The 26,116-nt window shown below is 32.3% G+C and overlaps 1 protein-coding gene across 1 annotated transcript in view; it reads left to right on the plus strand.

The window, feature by feature from the left end:
* Window positions 1-26,041, plus strand: part of LOC129944846 (low-density lipoprotein receptor-related protein 4) — a 31,577-nt gene extending 5,536 nt beyond the window's left edge. The window contains exons 2-22 of the mRNA XM_056054507.1: window positions 16,668-17,618; window positions 17,674-17,803; window positions 17,873-18,166; window positions 18,231-18,390; window positions 18,458-18,579; window positions 18,651-18,842; window positions 18,903-19,450; window positions 19,521-19,702; window positions 19,767-20,077; window positions 20,144-20,565; window positions 20,628-20,843; window positions 20,965-21,245; window positions 21,312-21,608; window positions 21,668-22,165; window positions 22,231-22,383; window positions 22,449-22,840; window positions 22,904-23,029; window positions 23,085-23,202; window positions 23,265-23,721; window positions 23,785-23,942; window positions 24,943-26,041. Coding sequence (XP_055910482.1) covers window positions 16,668-17,618; window positions 17,674-17,803; window positions 17,873-18,166; window positions 18,231-18,390; window positions 18,458-18,579; window positions 18,651-18,842; window positions 18,903-19,450; window positions 19,521-19,702; window positions 19,767-20,077; window positions 20,144-20,565; window positions 20,628-20,843; window positions 20,965-21,245; window positions 21,312-21,608; window positions 21,668-22,165; window positions 22,231-22,383; window positions 22,449-22,840; window positions 22,904-23,029; window positions 23,085-23,202; window positions 23,265-23,721; window positions 23,785-23,942; window positions 24,943-25,068 — 6,134 coding nt within the window. The 3' untranslated portion in view covers window positions 25,069-26,041. The remainder of the gene's footprint in view (window positions 1-16,667; window positions 17,619-17,673; window positions 17,804-17,872; window positions 18,167-18,230; window positions 18,391-18,457; window positions 18,580-18,650; window positions 18,843-18,902; window positions 19,451-19,520; window positions 19,703-19,766; window positions 20,078-20,143; window positions 20,566-20,627; window positions 20,844-20,964; window positions 21,246-21,311; window positions 21,609-21,667; window positions 22,166-22,230; window positions 22,384-22,448; window positions 22,841-22,903; window positions 23,030-23,084; window positions 23,203-23,264; window positions 23,722-23,784; window positions 23,943-24,942) is intronic.
* Window positions 26,042-26,116: the final 75 nt, after the last annotated feature.

Here is a 26,116-nt window from a genome sequence, read left to right on the forward strand (position 1 = left end):
GTGTGTTATGTATACATATGAATGTATGTACATACATATTTACCTACCCAATATCCCGAAAGCCACTGCCACCCACATCCCACATCCAGTCAAGGTAAGCGCACAAATTATGTCTCCAAGAACAAGAAGTACGAGTTCAAAATGTACGTAGGCAGGTTTATCAAATTGCATTAGTACAACGAAACAACCGAAGAAAAAGAATAAGGAGCAGAGAAAAAAAAACAATTAAAAGACAAAAACGACCTAAACTTATACTCTTTTTCTACGAAAGGATATTTTTAAATATCTATATCTCAACATAAAGTAACTCATTTTTAGCTACTGATGCTGATTCTAAGACTGATGTTGGTACTGACTGAGGGCTGATGAAGGCTGATGATATGGTTGCTGCTGGTACTGCTTCAACTTCTCTGCCGATGCTGATGCTGATGATGATTGCTAAACATGCTAACGTCAAAAACTCTACACAAAAATAAAGCTACTTCGATGAATAATTTTACTCCTACCTTTCCTTAAATAAGAACATAAACAGGACTATCAGCAACAACAATAACAACAAAGATAGCGAAAAACGACAGTGACTACCACATCACGCGCGTAGGTGGCGTATGTATGGCTAAGGCAATAAGGCGATATGCGATGGTATAAAGAATCCTGCGCAAAGCTATTTCCATATTATTATCATCAATGGTTGAGCAAAAATAGAAAATATATATACACACACACACAAATCCTTGAGAAGAGCATCCCAAAAAGCATCTCACCATCTATAACCATTTTCATCTCCATCGCCATCACCATCCCCATCATCGAAAGAAAATCCTTCCACATCCACAAAATTTAAAATCTTCCAGCATCGCATATCGGCATCATTCTCGAAACTCACTCGAAAAAGCTCTTTTTTCGTCGAAAATTTTTCTCGTACACCAGGACCAGCGCTGTGCAAGCCAAACTTCAGTCTTCGCGAATATACGAGTCCTTGTACACCAGAAAAATATCTATTTATACATATTTGCAAAAGGATATACTTTTTTGCCTTTCTTAGTTCTTAATTTTAATCTTTAATTTAAGGATCAAAAAAAGGACTCCTTAAAAAAGTGCTGCACTATATTATAATCCTTTATCCGTTGTTAATTAAAGTTACAATTTCTAAAAGAAAAATCTGTTAAGTGAAGTGAATTCTGTATATATTTTTGATTTACATCAATTTCAATTCCTGTGAAAAAAGGATACATTTTTTCCTTCCTTCAAACCAACAACAAAAAATAAGTATCCTCCTCTCTGCGAAGTGAAGAAGAACAAGAAGACGAAAAAATTACATAAAACCAAGGCAAACAGCTGCTCTCATCCTGTCCTGTGGGCTGCTCTGTGTATAGCTTAGGTTATCAGTATCACTATATATATCCCCCTCAAACGTCTTTCCTTCTTAAATTCTTAAAAATATATATACTAAGGTATATATATATAGAAAGTAAAATTAATATACCAACATGGAGTGAATTAGAAGTCCTTTCTCTGTAATACCTTCACACCCATCAGTTTTTTCTGATAAAATAATAAAACAACGCAAATTGTTTAAACAAAAAGAATTATCACGAAAAATATAATATACTAAAAAAGTATTGTGCGCATTTTCAAAAAAAAAATACATATAATACGAAGAAGATGAATAAAGTGTGGAAAATTCTATCAAAGGATTCTCAAATACGATGAAACGGGGATACAAAAGAAGACGAAAGGGCCATCGCCGATAAATTGCTTCGGCCAAACCCATTTTATTTTCTTGGTTAAAAATAAAACACACCAACAACAACTACAACTACAACAAACAATATTATAATACTCCTATCGAAGTTAAATAAAAAGAATTGCTAATAAGTTCTATGTTCCACGAGAATAAAAAACAAAAAAGGATATTTAACAAACAACTAATGCAGATCCTTAAAACCAAACCTTAAAAACTACGCAGTGAATTTATACGCGACACAAGAAAAATAAATAATTTTCACTGCAAAAAAGGATTTTAATTTTTTAACAAAACTCTCTCTATCAATCCCCCCTGTACTATCCCACCACCCCCTCTTCCACCACAAACCAAAAATAATAAAAATTAAAAAAAGGAATCGAAAATTCAAAATAGGAATCGAAAGGATAAATAATAATTTTTGGATCATGCTCACTTTGGTTTCATATTTAATTTGGGTTCGAATTGGTAAGTTTTTTATTTCATAAATAATATTTTTCATCAGTGATGAGAAAAAGTTAAGACAAATCGGGATCAATTTAAGACCACCTGTTTGGGAGAGAGCCAAAGGAAGAAGAATTTTAGTATATTTTTATGGCTTATATCTTCGTGAAACAATATGGCTGCCGGATGATAGTCTATTTATATATTTTCTTACGAAATATTGTAATTTGAATGAAAATTGTTTTTAGCATTGAAAAATTTTGATCAGTTACTAAAAAATTAAATTCAAGAAGAAAAATTAAGGATTTTCAACATTTACGACTTTTTCTTAGTTTTTATTTTGTCAAAGTTTTGTCAATTCTTATTTGTGTTGAAAGTTCATCAGTAACGCCCAAGCAATATTCTGTTGGGATTTTATCAAAAATGTCTCAATTTTTAAAAACCTCTCTTTATCTCTCTCTTTCTCTTTCTGGTTTTGTTCGAAATAACTTTGGATTGTATTTGTTTTGAGGATGTGGAAATATTTGAACTTGCATCTTCTATCTGAAGCTTTTTCTTCATCAATTTTTCGAACAAGATTGAAGGATATTTTTGAGAGAAATGTATGAGATGGTGGTAATGGAGTTTTTTTTTGAAAATTTAAAAGAAAAATTCTTAGGAACTATAGTTTATTAATTTATTAAAATTAAAGTTTTTTTTAACACAACTCTGCACAATTATAATTTTTAACTGATAAGGGAAAATATCTTATTTCTAGGCCATGAGGTGTGTTAAATTACGATTCTGTTGTAATAGTGCTTAACATATGGCTTTCAGTTTAGATATTTATTTAAAGTTGTTTAAATTTATTTAAATACATATTTTTTTGTATTTAAAGAGAAATAATTGTACGAAAACAATTTCATAGGTTCGTAGAATTTTGAATTAAATATATTAATTTGTTATACTGTGAACCAAAGGATACATGCATTTAATAAAATTTGATTTTCTTATTTCGTTTAATACCTTATGCTTAAGTTATTAAAACAAATTGTGAGTTAGAAAGAAACACATTTAAACTAAAAAGTTAATTTTGTTTGATAAGTTTTTATAAAAGGAACAAATTATAATTTTACCAAATAAATAATTATTTTTATAAGACAATAGTTTATCAATGTTGCAATTGCCACAGATACAAATATTTTTGAATTTTCGACATTATGAAAAAGAGTTCATATGGTTTCAACGTATAGCTTGTATTTTTATAAAAAAGTTTATACAACTTTGAAGAAGGCGTTATTTACTATCAAAGACTTTTCGTTTTTTCAACTTTGAATACAAGACAAGAAATAAAATATAAATTTTGCATTTTAAAACAAATTTTAAATTTAAAAATTTCGAATTTTAAAACAAATGAACAATATTTATTTTAAATAAAATAAATAGTTTTCAAACTGCCTTGATTTAGTTTGTTATAATTTATAAATTAAAGACTGATATAGTAATGACAAAAAAAATAAATCGAACTTAGTTTGCAAGAGTGTGTATATATTAACTCTCAATACTTTTATTAAAAAATATCATATTAGGTTGTTAAAACAAAACAAAAGTAATTAATTATAAAAATAAGTATTTCCCTATAACTTTTTCTGGAAAAAAATGATAGAAACGAATTAAGTATTGAAATTTATTTGTATAATTCAATCTTAAATAAATGGTCTTTACACCTTTAGGTTTGATAGCAGAATTGCATCATACAACATTAAGCTAAAATGTCTTGAAAAGTGAGGAATATCATCAATTTTTTCAATTCAAAACCATAAGATGTCCTTGTTTTGAGCCTTGAAGTTTCTTAAAGATTCATCCAAGAGATATTCTATTATCTTAAAATCTAATAATTTCGATCGGCCTTGTGTTAAGTGTATTGTAGTATGGAGATAATAACTCTTTCTACAACTTTTATGAGTACTTCGGTGCATTATCTTGAATGAACTCTTATCAATTGACATGTAATATTCGACTTAAGGCATAATTTTGATGCTTAGATTCCGGATTTACTGAACAGCACATGTTTTTCATTTAATTCAAGACATTTTTACTAGCTTTAGAGGATGAGAAAAATTAGCTAAAACTCATAGTGCTCTAAAAAAACCCTTAACCCTTGTATGTGGGTTCAAACTTAGAGTTCCTTTATCGTTTTTAAAGAATTATGCATATTTTGTTTATTATAATTTATAAATATCCGAGAGTAATTTGTGAAATAAAATATGGGTCCACTTCTTTTCAATGACGCTGGGATTTAAATGAGGTTTATTGTATTCAATTTTTCATCGCTAGTTGAAGTACACTTTTTAATTTATAGATCTCTAAGCAAAGTCAACTTTCTTACATATTTGTAGATAAATTAAATAATAACTAGCTAAAGACAAAGTTTCGAAATAGAAACCAGCAAATGCTAAAGAGTCGAATTGGATGTTTTTACCATTTTGTCGGTGTTTTATGGTCCTTTGCACTTTTTGAGTGCGTAAGAATTTTTGGTCATTTGTAAAAAACTCTTAATCGGTTCCTAAGTTTGTTGTCAATGAACACTCCTTTAGTTAGCTCTATTGGTAAAGCCAACTTATTTGCAAGGCAGTTCGCCGAAAATTCCACCTTACCAGATAGTGTCATGACTCCCCTAGTTCTTGAACGTCTAAAGGATTCTATGGGACCAATCTTTTTTCGTACTCGAACTGTGGCGAGAGTTCTTAAAAATCTCAACATTAATTAATCCACTGTCACAGATGGTATCCCCGCTATTATTTTGAAGAGGTTTCCTTACGCGCTACGCACTGCGTAAACTTTTCCATCTATCCTATTCTTCTGGGCTCGTTCCGAGTAGTTGGAACACTGCATTTGTTTAGCCAATCCCAAAAAAGGCGAATCTTCTTCTCTCACAAATTACCGACCGATAGCACTAACGTCCCTTCTTTCTAAGGTCATGGAAACGCTGATTAATTATCAGCTTAAGAAATATCTTAAGGAACGAAAGCTTCTTAATGAATAGGTCCACTGGTGATCTCATGGTTCATCTCAACGAACAGTGGAATAAACCTTTACATCGTTTTGGAGAAAGTAAGATTAATGCACTTGATATTTCAAAGGCATTTGATAAAGTCTGGCATCTTGTTATCTTATCGAAAATGGGTGCTTTCGGTATTGACGAATCTCTTCTTCGTTGGATTAGAAATTTCTTTCGAACCGTTCAATACAAGTTATTTAAGACGGATTCAAGTCTGAAACTCATAACATAAATGCTGGTGTGCCCCAGGGCACCGTTTTGTCTCCTACCCTCTTCCTCATTTTTATAAATGATCTCCTGTCTGCCACTTCTTATCCAAAACATTGTTTCGCTGACGATAGCACATTTAGCTTTTCATATTCGTTTCCAGACTCACAACCCTCCTCTACGGATGTAGAACTGCAACGGCAAAATATGATAAGCTAATTAAATTCCCTATACAGCATTGTACAATGGGGTATAAAAATCGTGCTTTGATAACGCAATACTGTCTTGTATCGTTAAAGCGGGATAAACCCTCTTTGCCACTATCTATAAGTGGCACTTGCATCAACGAAACGGAAAATCTTGATATCTTCGAAATGTGCATCAGCAACCACCTTTTGTGGAGAGATCAAAATGCCGCAAAATGTCTAGGTTTTTTGAGACGTTGCAAAAAATTTTTCTCTCCGTCTAATCTGGCTACAATCTACAAAACCTACATATACGTCCGAAACTTGAATATAACTCTCATCTATGGGCTGGTGCTCCAGCAACTTATTTAAGCCTCTTGGACATTATTCAAAAAAGAGTTTTTGACGTTTTTCTTAAATTTATTAACTTACAGCAAATAAAAAATTAATAGGTTATTAATAAATAGATACATAATATGATACGTGAATATTTTGCATTTTTGAGTGATACGGAATAAAATGAAGAAACTTTGAACTTGCGAGTCGTAAGAAGATATCTTAAAAATTTTTCGCATCCATTAACGTTGCTTTTATGTACAAGATAGAGGTATGTACATATTTATGTGCATCTAACAAAACAAACAAATTGAATCTCTTTATAACAAAAACAAAATAATATGTAATAATTTATTAAGGTTTAAACTGGTTGTTTTTTATAGCTACTCCAAGTTAATGCTATCTTATAAACAGTTTTGTTTGTTTGGTGAGTAAGGCTGCTTGAAGCTTGTTTAACAGAAAATAAAAGAAAATTTATTTAATTTTATAGAAATACTTAACATTAAAAGCCAAGAAAACAAACATTTTTTTCAAAACAAATAATTGAAGAACAATCTGTCAAAATAATAGTGATGATGAGTCTTCTTAATTTATTAAATTTTACTTCAATCGATAAATTTATGTTTTCTTAAAAGGTATTTGTGTTGTTTTACTTAAGAATCACCGAAATTAAAGTTTAAATACTTATAAAATAACCTACGTTTTTTTTTCTCAGTTTTTCTTCTTTTCATATCATAAATCACTTACCGTCTCACTTATTATCGATAAAATTTTATATATTATCTTTCAATCAAATTTTGCTGGGCTTAAAGCAGAAACGATCAAATAAAAAAAACGAAACGCGAAATTCGTTTTCTCACAATTTTTTTCGTTTTTGAAAAAGAAACGATCGCTTTAATTTTGTTTATTATTTTGTTTTAGTGCCCCAGCACTAAAAATTAACTCAAAAAACTCGCACTAATTTTCTGAAAATCTAATCAATGATTTTTCATAAAGTTTACAAAAAAAAAAAAATACAAAAGTACTAAAAGAAACGTCCCATATATCCCGAAAGAAACTAAAACTCAAAATTTTTTGGAAGCTTATTGTAAGAAATGCCAGGCTCAAGTTTTCAAGGGCAACAAAGGAAAGTTATAAATGTGGATATCATCAAGCTTCTTTTTATCCATTTGGTGTCAAATAATAATAATTTGCATAAGCTTGAAAGTTCAAGTTAACTTAAAAAAGTTCAAGTTAACAAAAAATACAAAAATAAGTGTTTTTCTTGCCTTGGCAATGCAGAACAACATAATTCTTATAAAATGCTTAAACAAGCTGTTAAACTAAAGTGCAAACAAATATATTTAAGTTAACAAGGTCCTTATTGTATCGATCAAATATAAAAGACTTGCGATGTCCATTAGAGAGGTACATTCATGAACTTGAAATACATTTGAAGGCTGTTATTTCAACTAAGTTACAAAGATGTCAAATTTTAATTTTTTCGACTTGCGATTTTTAATCTGACATTAATGCATTATTTCTGACATACGGCCTCATTTTCTGCAAAAATTAGCCTCTAGGTTGGAATTTATTCGAGCCATCCGCAGTAGACAATTGAACCAAATCATTTTTAAAAATGTAAGATTGAATTAAGTAAAAATAATGTCTTATTTAAAAAAAAAACCTTTACAATGTAAAATGTGTATCAAGATTTTTTTGTTGGTACAATTAATAGCAAATTTTAATTCCTTTTTAACCTTTTCTTTTGTTGCATCTTAAAAAAAAGGATGTTTTCTATGATAAGGTGGACTTAGACTTTTAAGTCATGGATTTATTTTATAGTGATGCATGGAATTTACTAAACCATTTAATTTAAAGTATATTGATACAGCAGAACCTTAAAAAGAGTGAAATAATCGAAATTTCTCATTCACACTATTATAACTTTTTTAATCCTCGGAGTCATAAAGTAAACATTATATATTTAAAATAAAAATGTTGGTGAACAATCGCCTGTTTTGAGTATAGTAGCGTGAAATTGTTATTGCAAAGAAATGCATTTCTTGCCAGAGGATATAGTGTTTATTATAATGTCTTTAAAAAAAAACGAAAGAAACAAAAAATAAAACATTTTATTGACTCAACTTTTTCTCTTGTCAATAGAAAAAAGATTTTATTTTTTATGTCGATTGCAATTGACAACTATAAAAAACTAGTTCATATATACGATTATTGGCATATAATGTATATTCAAAAACTATCACACATATGTGACTGCAGGGGGGTTAGAGCAAATCATATGAAAGCCATAAGGATTCAAATATTTTCACTCATTCAAACACAAAAGAAAACAAAGTCAGGGGTTAACAAGGCGAACAAACAAATATTTTTATTGGCTTTATTATTAATCTGAATAAGACTTGTAGCTTTTTTTCTCAAGCGAGATAAAAAAATATTAATAATAATGCAAACCCACATTTATGAGTATGTACAGTACAACCCCTCCAGAATATAGCCGATATAAAGTTTAGTATAGGTATAGTTTTTATATACGAGTCTTAAAAATGGGTCGAGGTTTCACTATTTATTGCATTCTGTTTTATTTGTGTTATGTATTGCGTCTGTTTTATGTTTTTGTTTTTTTTTTACTTATAAACTAATATTTGATATTTATAGAAGATGAAAGTTTAAAGTTGGGTTGTTGAGCAAAAAAAGCCTTGCTTTAGGATAATTAACTTTCTTTGATAATGGTAAATTCGTGTGTGCATTGTATGCAATGCACCCATAAAAATGAGAGTAACTCTACGATTTACTGAATTTAAGCTAAGAATTTTAAATAATTTTTTTTCGTAACTTGAACTTGTAATTAGCTTCTAAACAATTTATAAAGTAAACTCACGACCATAAATGATCCACTTGTGCTCTTAAATACTTTCATTCCATATTTCTGGTTAAATTTTTTTTGGAAAATATCTATATCGCTGGGTTTATGTAAGAAAACTTATACCTATTATGCAATAATTTATTAAACAAAGTTTACCTAATGTCAATTGCAGTAATTTTTGTCAAGATATTGTGGTCAAAAAATTGGCCAGTTATTTTTAAAAACACCACTTATCAAAATAATTATGCCTAATTTTATTATTATTCTGAAATTGAAATCATTTCTTTCCTAAAGCAAAGCATTGTTTATGCAAATAGTGACAGTGATCAAGAGATACGAAAGTTTCAGTTAAACAACTATCACCTATCATTTTTAAAGCTCTCTTTTGAATTCATAGACTCAAGTGCGTTATTTTACTACCTGCTCAGATATGGGAATTGTAGCCACATTATATTGCGAAAAATGGCAAACACCTAAAATTGGCAGCTTTTCAGTCTTCCCGATGTGTTTTGTGGCAGTAAACAACAAAAAATTTAAGTTAAACACGGTTTTTTATTCCTCCTTTAAAAATTATGGCAAGACCAGCATATATTGTTCTAATCATGCCTCGTTATTAGTCCACATCCAAAAGACAGGGATGAGAATCTGAAAACTAATGTGAAAAGCTGAGGGTACTTTCATCAGCGAAACAATTGAGTGGGTTTCAGACAAAGGATCATTAAGGAATAGTGACAGTTATAAAAGGGAGCCCTGGGGCACACCAGCGTTAGTTTCGTAGTTATCAGATTCGAACTCATCTAATACTTCTTGAATTGAACGGACCGTTCAACTAAAGAAAGTTAATTTCCAACCTCTTTCTAAAGAAGAGATTCATCAATATCAAATTCATGAATTTTTAAGAATAGAACTTGATGCTAAACTCTATCAAATGAATTTGAAATATCAAGAAACGATTTAAGAATTTATTCCAATGTTCCACCGACTTTTATTTGTACATTTGAATGCTAAAGTCAATATTTTTGTTGGATCTAGAGTTATGGGGAATAATATTCGACTTATCTGACCGATTACTATAACTTCTAGATGGGCTTTAAAAATATCTGCCTTGTCTCTTAATCAGCTCATATTTTTCGTGAAATTTTCTCAAACAACAATTTTGAAATTTCTCGAGATTTTATTGCATTGACTTTGGATGCATACAAACCATATTTTGAATCCTTTCCCAAGCTTTTAAATCACAGTTTTCGAAGCAAAGCAAAAGATTTGATACTAAAATTAAAATGCATATGACCTAAATCAAATAGTTTGCAATGTACTGTTTATATCCTTCAGAATGAAGTCTTTACGTGTAAATATACACAGCACATATATGTAGTTGTTGAAAATATACTTACAAAATGAAAATGAAGGTGCTTCAACACTCTCTACTCTCGCTGTTTCAAGTGCCTTAAGGCCATTCAGATAAATATTATACCTTAACACACTATAGTTGAATGTAAATATTAAAAAAAAAAAGAATTATAAGACGTAAGGCATCATCATAAACTTATCCTCTCTGTAGTGTAAGAAAATGTTTTTATTTAATATGCTACTACGCTACGTTCATCCTCGTCATCGTCATCGTAGGTACGTACCTAACCCAAGGACGTATAAAAGAAAATAGGTACTTCAAGAAAAAAGTGTTAATTCTAACAGCGTAGATCTGAATTTTATTTAGTTTTTATTTTGGTTTTCCTTATAAAAGTATTAATAATGTAGATTTTGATGGTTTAAAAATAGCTTCTAAAAATAACTTCACTTAAAAGTGACCTTAAAATTTAATAAGTTAAGGCTGTCCTTTCGACAAACAAATGTGTTTTCAATATTTTTTTGAGGAATTTGTGAGAATACTTTCCCTTTAGAACCTTAAAAATGTACTTGGGGAAAATGCTTTAAGGACAAGGTTTTTGAATTTAGTTATTACTGCAAAACTTCAAAGCCTTCAAACAATTTTCAACCGATTAGCTTGAAGTTTTGAATATACGAGTATCTTTAGAGAAGGGAGGTTTCTTATATACCTATAGTTTTGTCTTTGTTTTATATTAACAAATCAAAATCGTCAAATTGAAACTGCTTTGTAAAGTGCAATAAGGCCTATTTTTAAAAGTTGGACTTACTTCACTTGGCTTTTTTCACGGCGCCAATATTTTGTTGAATTCAAAGGTATTATTTATAACTAAACAATGTATGGAATGAAAGTGATAATGGTCCACGGCCCACATTTTTTTTTAATATATTTTAAGAATATACAATTTTTTTGAAAGCTCTTTCTGCACATCTCGATTTTTGAGTTATTTTAAACACTCAAATAAACTACAAAATAGTAATATAGGAAGATTTTTAGAGCTAAAAGTTACAAATAATTATAACTTAACAATAAGTTATTTTACCACTTTCTACCCAAAAATTCCCATAATCGTTGGTTTATGATACAATCTTTTCTTCACATACGATTTCCGTGAACTGTTTTTAATAAAGACAATTCTCGTCAATAAGTTTAAAATATAAAATGAAACAAATTATTTGTAAGAATTCTACTTTTGAGAGGTGTTTCGAAAAACTCATCGTTTTAAAAAATGTTAAATAAATTATTGTGTTCAGTTATTTTTTAAAAGAAAGAGTGTCTTGAGAGACCGAATTTAACCGTTTTTTACATTCAATTGAGTACTTTAGTTCAATTCTATTTCTTTATAATTCACTAAAAGTAGAACACAAATTTGGCTAAATTAACTTTAAGTATTTTAATAAATCCATTTAACTTCGAAAAATCAATTAGTTAGTTTATATGAAATAAAGGATTATTTGCTATTTTTTTTAAAGACCTGCCACTTTAAAGACGTGTTGAGATACGTAGATTTTTAATGAAAGGGAATTAGTATTAAATTAAATATGTAATTATTAAAATTATGGAAAAACTATCAATAGAATAATATTAAATACTAAGTCTTTAACAATATTTTGTTTGAAATGTGGAGTTAGCTCTTTGAGACGCTTTTAAAATTTTTGTTTAACTGAACTAAAATCCATTCATATTTCTTACGCTTTCGTGGCGTTCAGAGTTCAATGATTGCGTTTTGGCGATTAAAATTTAAAACTCAAAATATCAAAGTGCCCAATATAAACAAAAAATTTGTCAGATCGTCCAAATGTTGAAACACATGACATTTTTTGGGTAATATTTCATATTTTGGCGTTATTTATTGGGTAATAAGAACAAACGCCTCTCTTTATTTAAAAGTTTTTCCGCCCAAGGGTTCCCTAATGTTGCAAATATCGTACAAGCAAAAAATGTATAAAATTTTGTTCTGTGAGCTATGTCCTTTTTAATGTAGGTGATTTGAATTTGGGCTTAAAGACCTAATTCCTTTAAATGCTGCTCTTTTATATTTATTTTAAAAAGTTAACTTTCAAATTATAGTGTTTCTAAAATTATGTCACTTCTCTCCTGAAACAATTAATAAATTAAAGTTACTTTACTTTTTTGTAAACAAAATATGCATATACAAATTATTTTATATGTGTAAAAGTGTACAATGTAACGCAGATATTTTTTTCCATAAGCAGAACAGAAATAAAGTGGGCATTTTGAAGCTTTAAGAAGGGTACAACACTAATGACTTCAAGTTAAAAAATTAAAATTATTTTTTTTTTAAAGCGCTAAATTATCTTTTAAGGAATTTTAAATACTCTTTAATCAATAATTGAAATTTGATATTCGGGATGTTTTTTCGTTGTAAAAAGTATATAAAATACAACAATATTTAAAAAAGGGTGTTTTTTTAGTTGGTTGGATTTCAAGAAGAATAAAAACTTATATTATTTATCGCGGTACATGGGTATGCTGCTTTGTTTGAAAATTTGCTTTAAAACATACTATTTTATTATGGATGGTTGAAATAAATTCGACCACAATTGGAGCCGCATGTCAGCCATAACGCGACTAATATTTACTTGCAAGGCGTCAATCGTCTCGGGCTTATCTGCATTGAAAGGGGACTTTACATAACTCCACAAAAAAATCCAGTTTTGTTAAATTGCATGATTTTGGTAGTCTTGAGATATGCACTCTACGCAAGATAATGTGCTCACCAAAAGCTTCATTAAAAAAGCTTAATGCGTTTCGCGAACCGAACCATCATTTGGGAAATAAATTTGCACTATTTGAACAAGTCTATTTATTATAAACTTGAAAACCAAACTGAGCATAAATCAAGTGACACGTGTCAAAAAATCAGCTCAGAAAAATGTATTGCTACATGGAAAACATTCGTCTAAGAAAAACACCCGTTATAGTTTTAAATAAGATTAACGTCAATATTTTCTATTCTTTTCGAGATATTTGATCCAAAAATATTTATTTTTAAAAATGTTTATAAGTTTCTATTTAGGGTTAGTATAAAAAATAACTTTACGGAATTATAATAATTATATAACAGTTTTATATTCTAAAAATGTTTCAATATAAAAAATATTTGATTCTTCAAAGTACTAAATTATTCTGGAGTTAAAATAATTTTTTGTTTTTTTTTTTTCTTTTAGGTTCATAAAATATATAATTTTTTAAATCATTCCAATTATGTGTGACTTATAATATGTTAACAAAATCTTTATCAGAGGTATTTGGGAGTCAGCTAAATAGGTCGCTTTTTTCAAATAAAAATACAATTATTTCTTTTAAACTGAACTTTCCATTGCATCTTTAAATTTGACAAAAATGTAAGAACGCGCATCCATAAGCATACAGAGGCATCTCTCCAAAACCATGGATTTATGTCCTTGGAAGCTTGAAACGTCGCGCGACGTGGTGTCGTTAAACATAACAAATTTTAATTTCCAAATCAGACCGATTAAATTATTGCATATACAGTGGGAAGTTAATAGATTTATTTTTTGAACAATACCAGTTTTTCTTGCGCAATCAAATTGGCCTTAAACAAAATTTAATCTTGAGCGCAAAGACAAATTGGTGAGGATTATCAAAAAATGAACTTAATTTGAACAAAAAAAGAATATAAGACAGTTGACTAAATAAAATGTTAACTTTAATTTAAATCTAAAGCTTCTCATATTTTTCACTGAAGTAATTAATTCTTTAAAGTTACAAGTACAATTTTATCAGTGTCCAGTTTTGTTCTTTTTGCTATTCTCATGATTACATGAATCACGAAAAAGTTTATGATATAAAATTAACTCACTTGTAACGATGAAACAAAATTTTTGTATTTCCATTGCCACCTCAGCTCCGTATTATTGGATTTTGGGGAGTACAAAATTGAGATAAAATTTTGCGTGAAGCTTTCAAAGGCAAATATTATATTCATTCGAAAATAAAATCATCTTATTTTATTCGAATATGCATCCCTTTATTTCTCTCTTTCATCTCTCTCTATAGACTAAAGACCATAGTCCCTGAAGGTAGGTTAGGTACATAAAGGTTCCCCCATATCTATCTTTGTAAACTCTACTTGTAAAAATCAAATCCTCTAGAACTTCAGGAATTTGAATTTGTGCGAATTCTTCTTTGAGTATTATTTGGTATAAATTTTGTCAATGTAGGAAAAATTTGATTGTACACATGCGTTACGGTCGGTTGTCATCGCCTTGCCGCCCGTGTCTCCGCCGCTGATATCGACGGTACGGTGCGGCGGTGACGGTACTGGTCCATATCTACACCAAAAAAAAGCTTTTGTTCATTCATCAAAAAATCTGTACATATTATGCCACAGCGAATTCAACATGAATGAGGGCGGCCAAAGGACGACGAAGACGAAACAAAGAGCGTGACATGCTCAACGTTAAAAACAGAAACCAAAGGAAAAAGAAAAAACATTGCGTGCATAATAAAAATTCTAAAAAGGAGATACACACCAAAAAAGAGAGCCGTACAAATTTTTGTTCGAATCCAATTCCAAACTTTTGTCCTGCGAGATGTCCTTTATTGTATCTATATGAATGTATACCTATGTATGTCCTGCCCTACCTCACGAGGAAATCTTATGAGTTTGGGTGCGCCCGAGAAAAGTTAATATAGCGATATAATCTACAGTTGTTGTTTTTGTTTAAGTTGTAGGTATTTTTGTCTACATGGAGCAGGAGCAGAAGCAGAAGCAGCATCAGTGAGCTTTTTTAGAGTTTGAATGGAGGATGAAGTTTCATACAAAATTTACTTTTTCCATTGTAAAATACTCCTTTCCAGGAGGCGAAATTCAATGAGATTTTAGCTTTAATTTGGTGGAGTAGAGATGACAAATCGTACTAAATATTGGTTTTCCAGATGTGAGTCTAGATATGAGTATAGCAAGGGTTGCAATTGGGATTTTTTTTAAAGGATATTTCCTACACAAATGCAATTATGGGTGTGGTAATAAAGGGGGAGACGTACGTACATTTAACAAGTTGAATTGATTCTGATTTCCCTGGAAAACAATAATTATTTATAATATGTAGTTGACAAAAATACATGTACGTTATGATGTTGCCTTGAGATAATGTATATCCTGATTTGATGTTTGAATCAATGAAATTATGTACATACATATGTATAAGGGTTAAGATTTTTGTATTCGTTCGGATAAAATTTTGAAGGTTCAAAAATATATTAAATAAAGAATTTAGTATTATTGTAATGATAGAAAAACAAGGTTTCCTTTCATAATAAAACAAGTTTTTTCTAAGTGCAATTCTTCGAAGGTTGACAAAAAGAACTTAAGTAAGAAACTGGCCACACAGACTCAATGAACTTAAAGATTAATATCAAAGCATACATAAATTTGTCTATCTTTTTGTCTTTTGTCTTAAGCAGTTGTTCTAGACTCAATTGTTGTAATATTAAATGAAATAGACAAAAAAGGCAGTTACACCGGATCCAAAACCTAAAACGCAACGCGTAAGATCTTTTTACCACCGTACATCATCAAGAAGTTTGGAAGTATATTTTCCAGTTCTGTACTAAAAATCGTAAAAATTACCGCAACAGAAGCAAAAAAAATCACACCGTCAGCCTAAAAATCGCAACCAATCTGTGACACGTTGAGGATAAGCAGGCTTTTTAACAATCATTATTGCGTTTTTCGAGTCTTAAATTTTAAAAATCTTCTTACTATCGACGACTCCCGGGTTTGACCCTAATGGGCCTCATCACTAAACATTTGAAGTATTAATCAGTCCACTTTTAGAAAAAAAATTAGTTTAAGTCGTCCAGTGTCAAAAGTGACGACGATGTCTTCGACAAAACTTCACTATGGACAGCTATAATTTTGAGGTTGTTAAGGGCTTTATCTACCCAAGCACCGCTATCAATTCAGACAACAAAACCGGCGCTGAAATCAAACGGAGAATAAATCTTCCAAGGCGCTGCTTCTTTGGACTAAGAAGACAATTGCATAGTAAAATCCTCTCGCGTGTATTTAGAGTCACCATCTATATGATACTCATGCTTATTCACATCTGCTTATTGTAATCGAATTAGAAAAATTTGAAATAATGTTGTAATTTGAAAAATATTTCCATATTATGCAATTGAAAACTTCTCAAAATTGTTCTTTTAACTTTAACTTTGTTAGTTGTTTTTGTTTTCAACTAATCATAGCCGAAAGCTCGAAATTACTAGCGTAATATTTTCTGAACTACTTATTGTATTGCTTTCCAATTTGAAAAAGCCGCCATCAGAAATGTTGTCTTCTTCAATCTCTCCCAAAAAGGTGTTTATAATTTTTTAAGATTATAAAATTAAATTTTCGATATCAATTTGTGTAAAAGCCAATGTAACAAATTCCAAAGAATTCTTATTTTTCATCACTTATTTAGTGTTTGTTTTATGTGATGAACAAGCGACGGCAACGGCATTGCCAAATTCAGCAGATGTATCGGATGGCGGAAGTTCTAAAATTGGAGTACGACAAGGATCGGCCAGACAGTTTCTCGGCTCGAGTTTCGTAAGAGATGACCGATCACCCCTGCTCTCGCTTCGATATGGTCAACAACCGCGACAATCACGTCGTGGTGATCGACATGATGTAGACCATCATGAGGGAATACTGCAACACCATGGTCATCAGCAGGACCATCATCACCAAGAACAAGATGGCGCAACCGATGACGATATGATGTCGGGACAATATGAACCGCATCCATCAGACTTCCCACCACATCCAGATGATTACTATTTTGCTCAAGACATACCGAATTATTTGGCCCAGGAGATTTACACAACGGAACCGCTACAGCCAGGCAATGGTGCTGCAGAAGGCAATGGCGAACGCTATGATAAGTCAGATCCGCGATATCGAGCTTCGGTAGGAGCTCGAAGACCATTGGTTAGACCGGATTTGTATGGAGTCAAAGAGACTGGCGATCGAAAGACAGACACTCAACGCGGCACAGAACGGTTCTTGGGTATGTTAAATACCCGGGATAAAATCTTTAGACCGCACATACCCCTGGTGAGTGATATATTGTCACCGAACGATGGATCATACCACGAATGTGCCAACAACTGCAAAGACACTCAATGGACTTGTTCTATGTCCTGTTCCTGCATACCGAAGAGCCAACGCTGTGACAAAGTAAAGAACTGTGACGATGGAACTGATGAACATGACTGCGATGGCAATGACGATATGATAAGCAAAATCCAAATGACCTGTGAGGCAAGTGGCTATCATGTCATGTGCCCCAAGACCTATCGATGCATCAACAAGGAATGGCTGTGCGATGGCGATGATGATTGTGGTGATTATTCAGATGAGACTCATTGTGGTAAGGCTACCTTAGTTATTCTAGAGATGTTGGATATTGAAATTCCTTTCAATAGGTAACCGAAGTAACTGTACAGATGACCAGTTTGAGTGTTCGAATGGATTTTGTGTGCCAAAAAGCTGGATGTGCGATGGCGAAAACGATTGCAAGGACTTTTCCGATGAAGCTAATTGTTCTAGGATAACGTAAGCATACCAAAAAATTCAAGGGAAACTAAAATCCAACATTTTATTTTGACCATATTATTTTTGCAGGTGTTCCCAAGAGCACTTTCCATGTGAAGATGGTTATTGCGTTTCATTAGCATTCCGTTGTGACGGAGAAAAAGATTGCGCTGACGGATCAGATGAACGCAACTGTGAAGCTGCCATGAATAGTTGTCCCGAGGGAGAATTTAAGTGTCGTGGCGGTTTGGGTGGAGCTGGAGGTCCAGGTGGACAGTGTGTTCTGAATCGGTTCCGTTGTGATAACGATAACGATTGTGGCGATTGGAGTGATGAAGAAAATTGCCCTAAGAAACCCTCGAGTTGTACGTCTAATGAATATAAGTAAGTTGTAACCATCAACTCTGAACATTTCTACAATTTTCCTTAAACCTTCTTTAAATCGTAGATGCGCTGATGGAACATGCATCCCCAATCGTTGGAAATGTGACAAAGAACAGGATTGCGATGGGGGAGAGGACGAAAAGGATTGTGGCTACATGAATGGCAGTCAACCTACCAAATGTGCACCCGACGAATTTACCTGTCTCAATGGACGCTGCATATTGGTAAGAAACATTATATTTCGTGTAAAGTGAGAGGTCCTTAAATTTCCAATTCACTTACACTCTTTAGTCCACTTGGCTGTGTGATGGATATCCTGATTGTTCGTCGGCTGAAGATGAGGTTGAGTGTCATTTGGCATGTGATGCTGGTCAATTTTTGTGTCCTGCTAAGAAAAACATAACCAACTTGAAGTAAGATCTCTGAAAACTTCGAAATTTTGAACTTGTGTTAAATTAATGGTTTTGAATTTTCTCACTTCAAGAATCTGTGTGCATCAAAAACACGTCTGCGATGGTCAGAATGACTGTCCTCTAGGTGAAGATGAGATGAACTGTCCTCAAGTTAGGGAATGCTCGCTGAATTCACGCTGTGAACAACTTTGCATTGATTCACCTCGAAGTCCAGATGAATGTGCATGTCGCTTGGGATATGTCTTGCAGAGCAACAAGAGAAAGTAAGCCTAAAACTGACTTTATGACCTTCAAAAAGAAAAACACTCCTTTTCATATTTCAGCTGCACTGATATCGATGAATGTCAATTTTCGAATCCAGTTTGTTCTCAAAAATGTGACAATACCAACGGAAGTTTCCGATGTTCCTGTGAAATTGGCTATATCCTGCGACCAGATTTGCGAACTTGCAAGGCTCTAGGTGGAGCTATGCAATTGCTTGTTGCCAATCGCTGGGACATTCGAAAAGTCACTTTGTCCAATAATCGATACACCGCCGTAGTCAAGGGTCTACACAATGCCATAGCCCTCGATTATCACTTCAAGAAAGGTCTTATGTTTTGGTCAGATGTATCAACGGATGTTATCAAAATGGTCTATGTCAATGGAACACGGGTTCGAGATGTCATTAAATGGGGGTTGGAGTCACCAGGAGGGATTGCAGTTGATTGGGTTCATGATTTACTCTTTTGGACTGATTCGGGAACGAGAAGAGTGGAAGTGTCAAACTTTCAAGGCAATTTAAGGGCTGTTATAGCTGTCAATGATTTGGATAAGCCACGTGCCATTGTTGTCCACCCCGGGGAAGCTATGGTATTTTGGTCTGATTGGGGTAATTTTATAAATTGATTTCGAAGAACTTTAAGAATTTTGTTAAAACTTTAAAATTACTTTAAAATTAGGTCCAAATCCGAAAATAGAATTTGCTTATATGGATGGATCACAGCGAAAAGTTATCATTACCAAAGGTGTGACATGGCCAAATGGTCTAACGATAGATTATCCAAGTCGTAAGCTATATTGGGCCGATGCTAAGCAACACGCAATTGAAAGTTCAAACTTTGATGGATCAGATCGAGTCAAGGTACATAAATCTAATATAAATATTAAAATATCTTTCCGTAACAATTTTGTATTTTTGTTTCTAGATTCTTAGTAGCCACCTGCCGCATCCATTTGCATTGACGATATTTGAAGACACCATGTATTGGACCGATTGGAATACCAAAACTGTTTCAGCAGCAAACAAGATATCTGGCAAAGGTTTTCGTTCAGTACATGAGAACTTCCATTTCCCAATGGATGTTCATGCCTATCATCCAGCAAGACAACCTGAATACCCTGATCGTTGTCAGAAGGATCGTCGTGGTCTCAGAGGTGGTTGTACCCATTTGTGTCTGCCCAATAAGACCTCACGACGTTGTGGATGTCCCATCGGACTTACTCTCAAAGAAGATCAGTAAGCATTAATCATTACGGAGGAAATAAATTGTTCTTTATGTTTGTCGGTTTCTCTTTTTATTAGAAAAACCTGCAACAGTTCTCCAGACAAGCTTCTTTTAGTAGCCCGTCGAAAAGATATCCGCCTACGTCAACTTAACAGCAAACCCTCATCAAGCAATGATATCGATATGATAGTTCCAGTGGACAATCTAAAGCACACTGTCGCTTTGGATTGGTGCAGTGAGACTGACTTCATCTATTGGACAGATGTTGAACGTTCTTCAATTAACAAGGCTCATCTCAATGGAAGCTATCAACAGAGACTTGTCCATTCAAATTTAGTTTCACCAGCTGGCCTGGCTCTAGATTGGATAACGCATAAAATCTATTGGACGGATCCAGCTACAAATCGCATAGAAGTTGCTATGACAAACGGACAAATGAGATCGATTCTGATTTGGGAGAAGCTCGATAAGCCTCGAGATATTGTTGTCAATCCAATTGGTAAGCTTTGGAGTGTTTTAATTTTTGAGACCTTTGCTAAAGTGAACCTTAAATTGTTTTAGATGGACTTATGTTTTGGTCTGATTGGGGTGAAGTACCAATGATTGAAAGATCGGGGATGGATGGAAAGAGTAGAACTGTGGTAACAACTCGAAACCTCAAATTTCCAAATGGACTTGCTGTGGACTATGATAATCAAAAGATCTACTTTGTTGATGGTGGATTCAAGACAATCGAGAGTATGAACTTCGATGGAACAGCTCGCAAAGTCATCATAGGTAAGAGACTTAAAAATTGTATACCTCTTTTTATATGACTTGAAGTTAGAAGCTTCGTTTTTGAAAGTTGTGATCTTTGGGCATTTTAAGCTCTTATAACAAATTCCTTCTTCGTCTTTAGGAACCGGTCTGGGTCATCCATTTGGACTTGATATCAATGAAAATAAAATCTTCTGGACTGACTGGGAAACCAAATCGGTCAAAGTCGCTGATAAGCTTACAGGACAAAATATAAAAACTGTAATTGCCAATACAAGTGACCTGATGGATGTTCGAGTATTTCACCGTTCTCGTAGGAGGATGCAGAACACTTGCGAAAATTACAACGGAGGTTGTTCACATTTGTGCCTGTTGAGTCAATTTGGCTATAGCTGTGCTTGTCCAGTTGGTGTGAAGCTTTCGGTAAGATCAAATTAACCTTTTCCCCAATTTATAAGTCCAAGAGAGATTGAATTCGATATTTTATAGGATGATATGAGGACATGTTACGATGGCCCTTCGACTTATATTCTCTTCGCCCATCGAATGGATATTCGTCAGATTTCCCTTGACTTTGCTCATTTGATTGATGTAGTTCTTCCATTGCCACCGATATCTAATGCAGTTGCTCTGGATGTGGACAAACAGACAGGACTTATCTATTGGTCTGATACGGTGGAAAAGGTTATCATGTGCTCAAGTGCAGATGGTCTGCATGTGAATCAGATCATTGGTGAGAGCTTGGACAATGCTGATGGACTAATCATCGATTCTGTTGGAAGAAATGTAAGTTCTTTGAGGTTTAAGTTATGAATAGGTCTAACCAAAATTTCAAAAATTTCTAGATGTACTGGACCGATGCTGGCCGTCACACGGTCGAAGTAAGCAATTTAGATGGAAAGAATCGCCATTTGATAGCTTGGCAAGATCTGGAATCACCACGTGGAATTGCCCACGACTACGAAGCCGGTCTTCTCTTCTGGACAGATTGGGGACATTTGAGGAAAATCGAAAGAGCCCATATGGATGGTGGAGAACGGAGTAAAATTGTCACTGATACACTTGGTTGGCCAAATGGTCTATCGGTTGATTTGGAAGCCAAGAGAATCTTTTGGGTTGATGCTCAACTAAAGTCAATTGATTCATGTGATTATACGGGAAATCAACGACAGAAGATAATGGCAGCATTGCATCATCCATACGCCTTGGCTGTTACACCTAAGCATATCTACTGGACCGATTGGAAGTCAAAAGCTCTGCACATGGCCGATAGAAAGAATATCTCGATTAGATCGGATGTAATAGTTAATGTTGATGGTTTAATGGATATTAAGATTGTAAAGGTAAGTTTTATAAATAGTGAGTAGTTGATCCAGTAAGAATCTAAATTTTTCCTTTCATTTTACAGACCAATGTTACCCTTCAAGAGAACGTCTGTGGCAAAGATAATGGTGGATGTTCACATTTGTGTTTGAGAAATCCCACAGGATACTCATGTAAATGTCCAATCGGATTAAAAATGAAAGATGGCAGTAGCACTGAATGTCAAACTTTACCAGATGTAAGTTTTCCTTTCTTGTTCTTGTTGTTTTTCCAGCTAAATTTAATTGAACTTCCTCATTTAAGGATTACCTTTTGATTGCACAACGCTCGGGAATTGGTATGATTTCCCTTAATACTCCTGACTTCATGGATGTTGTGCTGCCTATCAAAGGCGTGCATGGCGCTGTTGTACTTGACTTTCACTACAAAAAATCACTCCTCTTTTTTGCCGATGTTAATTTGGATATAATTCGGAGAGTTAATCTTCTAAATTTCACAGATAACAAAGTAATTGTTGATTCTGGACTCTTAACTCCGAATGGCTTGGCAGTTGATTGGATAGCGGATAATGTTTATTGGTCGGATCCGGATAGGAAAATTATTGAAGTATCTCGATTAGATGGAAGTTCGAGGAAGGCAATCATTTCCGAAGGACTTAATGATCCAAGGTCGTTGATTGTTTATCCTAAGAAAGGGTAAGTTTTGATATTTGAAAGTGATTTTTGGGTGAGAAATTATTATTACTTCTGTTTTTTTAGTTTCCTCTTTTGGTCTGATTGGGGCACTCCACCGAGTATAGAACGATGTCTTCTTGACGGAACTAATCGAACACCAATTGTGACCACAGATCTTGGAGCTCCAACTGGATTGGCGATAGATTTCGAGTAAGATAGAACAACTTTTTTGTAGAAATTATTGCTGTAAATTCTATCTTTCTAGAACTCGACGTCTGTTTTGGGCAGATTCTCTGCAGGATCGAATAGAAATGGTCGATTTTTATGGCAAGAAACGAACCCAAATAATTCCGTTTGCAACTCATTTATTCGGATGCACAGTGGTAAGATTTTTCAAAACCTCCTCCATGGAGAACTTTTATTCAGTGATTATTTTTTCTTTTAGTTTGATTCCGCCATTTATTGGACTGATTGGTATAACAAATCAGTTTATCGAGCTAGAAAAATGCAACGAAATGGCTTTACGAACATTGGAGAAATTCGACATTCCCTTAGTGGAGCCATGGACATACGAGCTGTTTCGGCGCGACGTCAACCAGACGAATGGAATCAATGTTCCACCGATAATGGTGGTTGTTCACATTTGTGCTTATTCCGAGGACATGATTATATCTGTGCATGTCCTGATGTCCCTGATAAACGTACATGTAAGCTTGCACCAGCTTTTATTGTACCACGTCGTTCGGATGATGCACCTGAGTATCCAGATGAAGTTACAGCTGGAACAAGTTCAGTTGAAGATGATTCGTCGTCAGATCAACGAACGGCACAAGAACGTTTTGTGATAGTAGCAAGTGGTGTAGTAACAGTTATGATCATATTAGTGGTACTTGCAATTTTAGGTAATATTTTATAAACATTTTCTAGGATTCTAAAATTTAATTCGTTTTTTTTTAAATATTTAGTTTTAGTCCTGAATTCGAAGAAGAACAAACCAAAAAGGAACTCACGAGGATCAAGTCGCTCCGTATTGACGTATTCGAATCCAAATTATAACGTCGATGGTACACCAATGGAACCAAAGACAACAATTTGGAAAAGATTTAGATACGATAAGTCACATGTAAGATTTTGTTTTGTTAATTTATATTTTATTTACAATCGAAACATTACGATCTTAAAATTGAAATGAAGAAAAATTGATCAGATCTCATAATTATCTTAAATGGATTGAAATTCCATACATTTTTAGATCATTGGAGAACTTTAATTCTACAAATCAGTTTTTGTGACACTTTAACTTATACTGGAAAATTTAATTTGAAGTCAGGTCATTGTGATTTTATTGATGCCGAATTCATGTTTTTAGTATTGTTTCACACTATTTTCTATTGAATAGGAGTCCATTAAAAATAGTCCTGGGGTTCCATTTTATAAATCAAAGTTTTATACAAAATTTTCAAGTGGGTTAAAAATTCACAAACCAATCGTGAACTCTTGAAAATGTTCTACTAAACCAATTTGGTCTTATGACCCAATAATAATAATATATAATGAACTTGTTGCTCACTTTGGACAGCAAAATCGAGCTTACTATTGCATTTTGACAGCCGCAACATTTGGATAGCCTCTAAATAAGAGAGGCTGCACAGAGTATTGAAATATTAGATCAATTCTACAATATAAATACAAAATTGAATAAAATAACTATGTTTCGATTTTGCTCTATTATATATGGTTTTAGTGACTCTATACAAAATAAGCTCACAAAATACCGTTAGCTGTTATCATTAAGTTGTAACTCCTTATAGTCTCAGAAATTGAGTTATAAATTACAACTCAATATCCATTTGTATACGTTCACATGAAAAAATTCAAGTATGCGTACATTTTTACATTTTAATAGCATTGTGGGATGAAGAATTTTAACAGACTAGTATTTTGAAATACAACATTTTTCGGTTCAGTAACTTGACCATACAATATTCTTTTCAACAGAATTTGGTGACATACAATTTTGAAAAACAGTATTATGACACATACGGCATTTAGGTTTTAAAATGTTTTTGTTTTAAAATCTGTAATAAAATTTAATAATATAAATATTTTAAACACCTTTATAGGAACGTGTCTACGAAGAACGAAGCTTAACAACCGAGACTGCATCAACAAGTCTCTTTGTTGCCACACCATCACCAATGGCTTCGCCTTCAAATAAAAACAACATACAACTATCAACAATTACATAAATAAAAAAGTGTTTGATTTCTAAAAAAATAGTTATTATTTGTCTATTTTTTTTTTAAATAAATTCATTTGTAAATTACAAAAAAAAGAAATATTTTTGTGTCTTTAAAATTTTAAATATAAATTCTAATTTTCTATATATATATATAAATATAAAAAGAAAAACAAAAAACAAACTCCCTGTATAATAAAATGAAAAATTAAATGAGCGGCACGGTTGTTTACTAATAAAAAAATAAAGTAATTATGTCAACAAAATTGTATTTAAATAAATTAAAACAAAAAAAACTTAAATTTTCGGAAAAAAGTATTACAAAATTAATATACGTATTTTTGTACAACAATATGAAAATTAATATATTTATCAAAAACAAACAAAATCTTAAAAAAAAATTAAAACAATTTAGGCAATTCAAGGAAATTAAGTTTTTAATTTAACTGGATGATATTTAATTTTCTATAATTTTTAAGTTAAGCAACAACAGCAAAGCAGAAAAGGAAAACACTCAGCAATTATAAAAAATAAATCAAAAGAAAAAAACCATAAATACCAAAAAACAACTTCACTTGTTAAAAATAGTGTAAGTGTCAACACTAACCAAAACTCGAACTACCAATGATTCCTAACCAGAAAAAAAATATATTTATCAACAGAAATTTAAATAAAAATGAAGACAAAAATCTCAAAAACTATAAAACAATAAAACCAACAGAAATAGTCAAACCAAAAACAGGTACCTTGTGAATTGTTATAATATTAAAATGTTTTATTATTCATCATGTAAATATTTGTATATAGAATAAATATTTTTTTATTTTTTTCCAAATTAATTTTCTAAAAAATATTTATATAAATGTACATTTTTAATTTTATTTTTCAAAGTATTCTATTTAAGGATAACATTACTAAAAAATCCTTTTAAGAAGGATAAATAAAAACTTAAATTGAATACAACTGTGAATTTCAGTGCCAAAAAGGGCTTCATTATGAAAACCATTAACAAATAAAATATATTAATTTATTAGTAAAACAAAACAAAAATTAAATGT

The sequence above is a fragment of the Eupeodes corollae genome, chromosome 2 (assembly GCF_945859685.1).
Source record: "Eupeodes corollae chromosome 2, idEupCoro1.1, whole genome shotgun sequence".
NCBI lineage: Eukaryota > Metazoa > Arthropoda > Insecta > Diptera > Syrphidae > Eupeodes > Eupeodes corollae.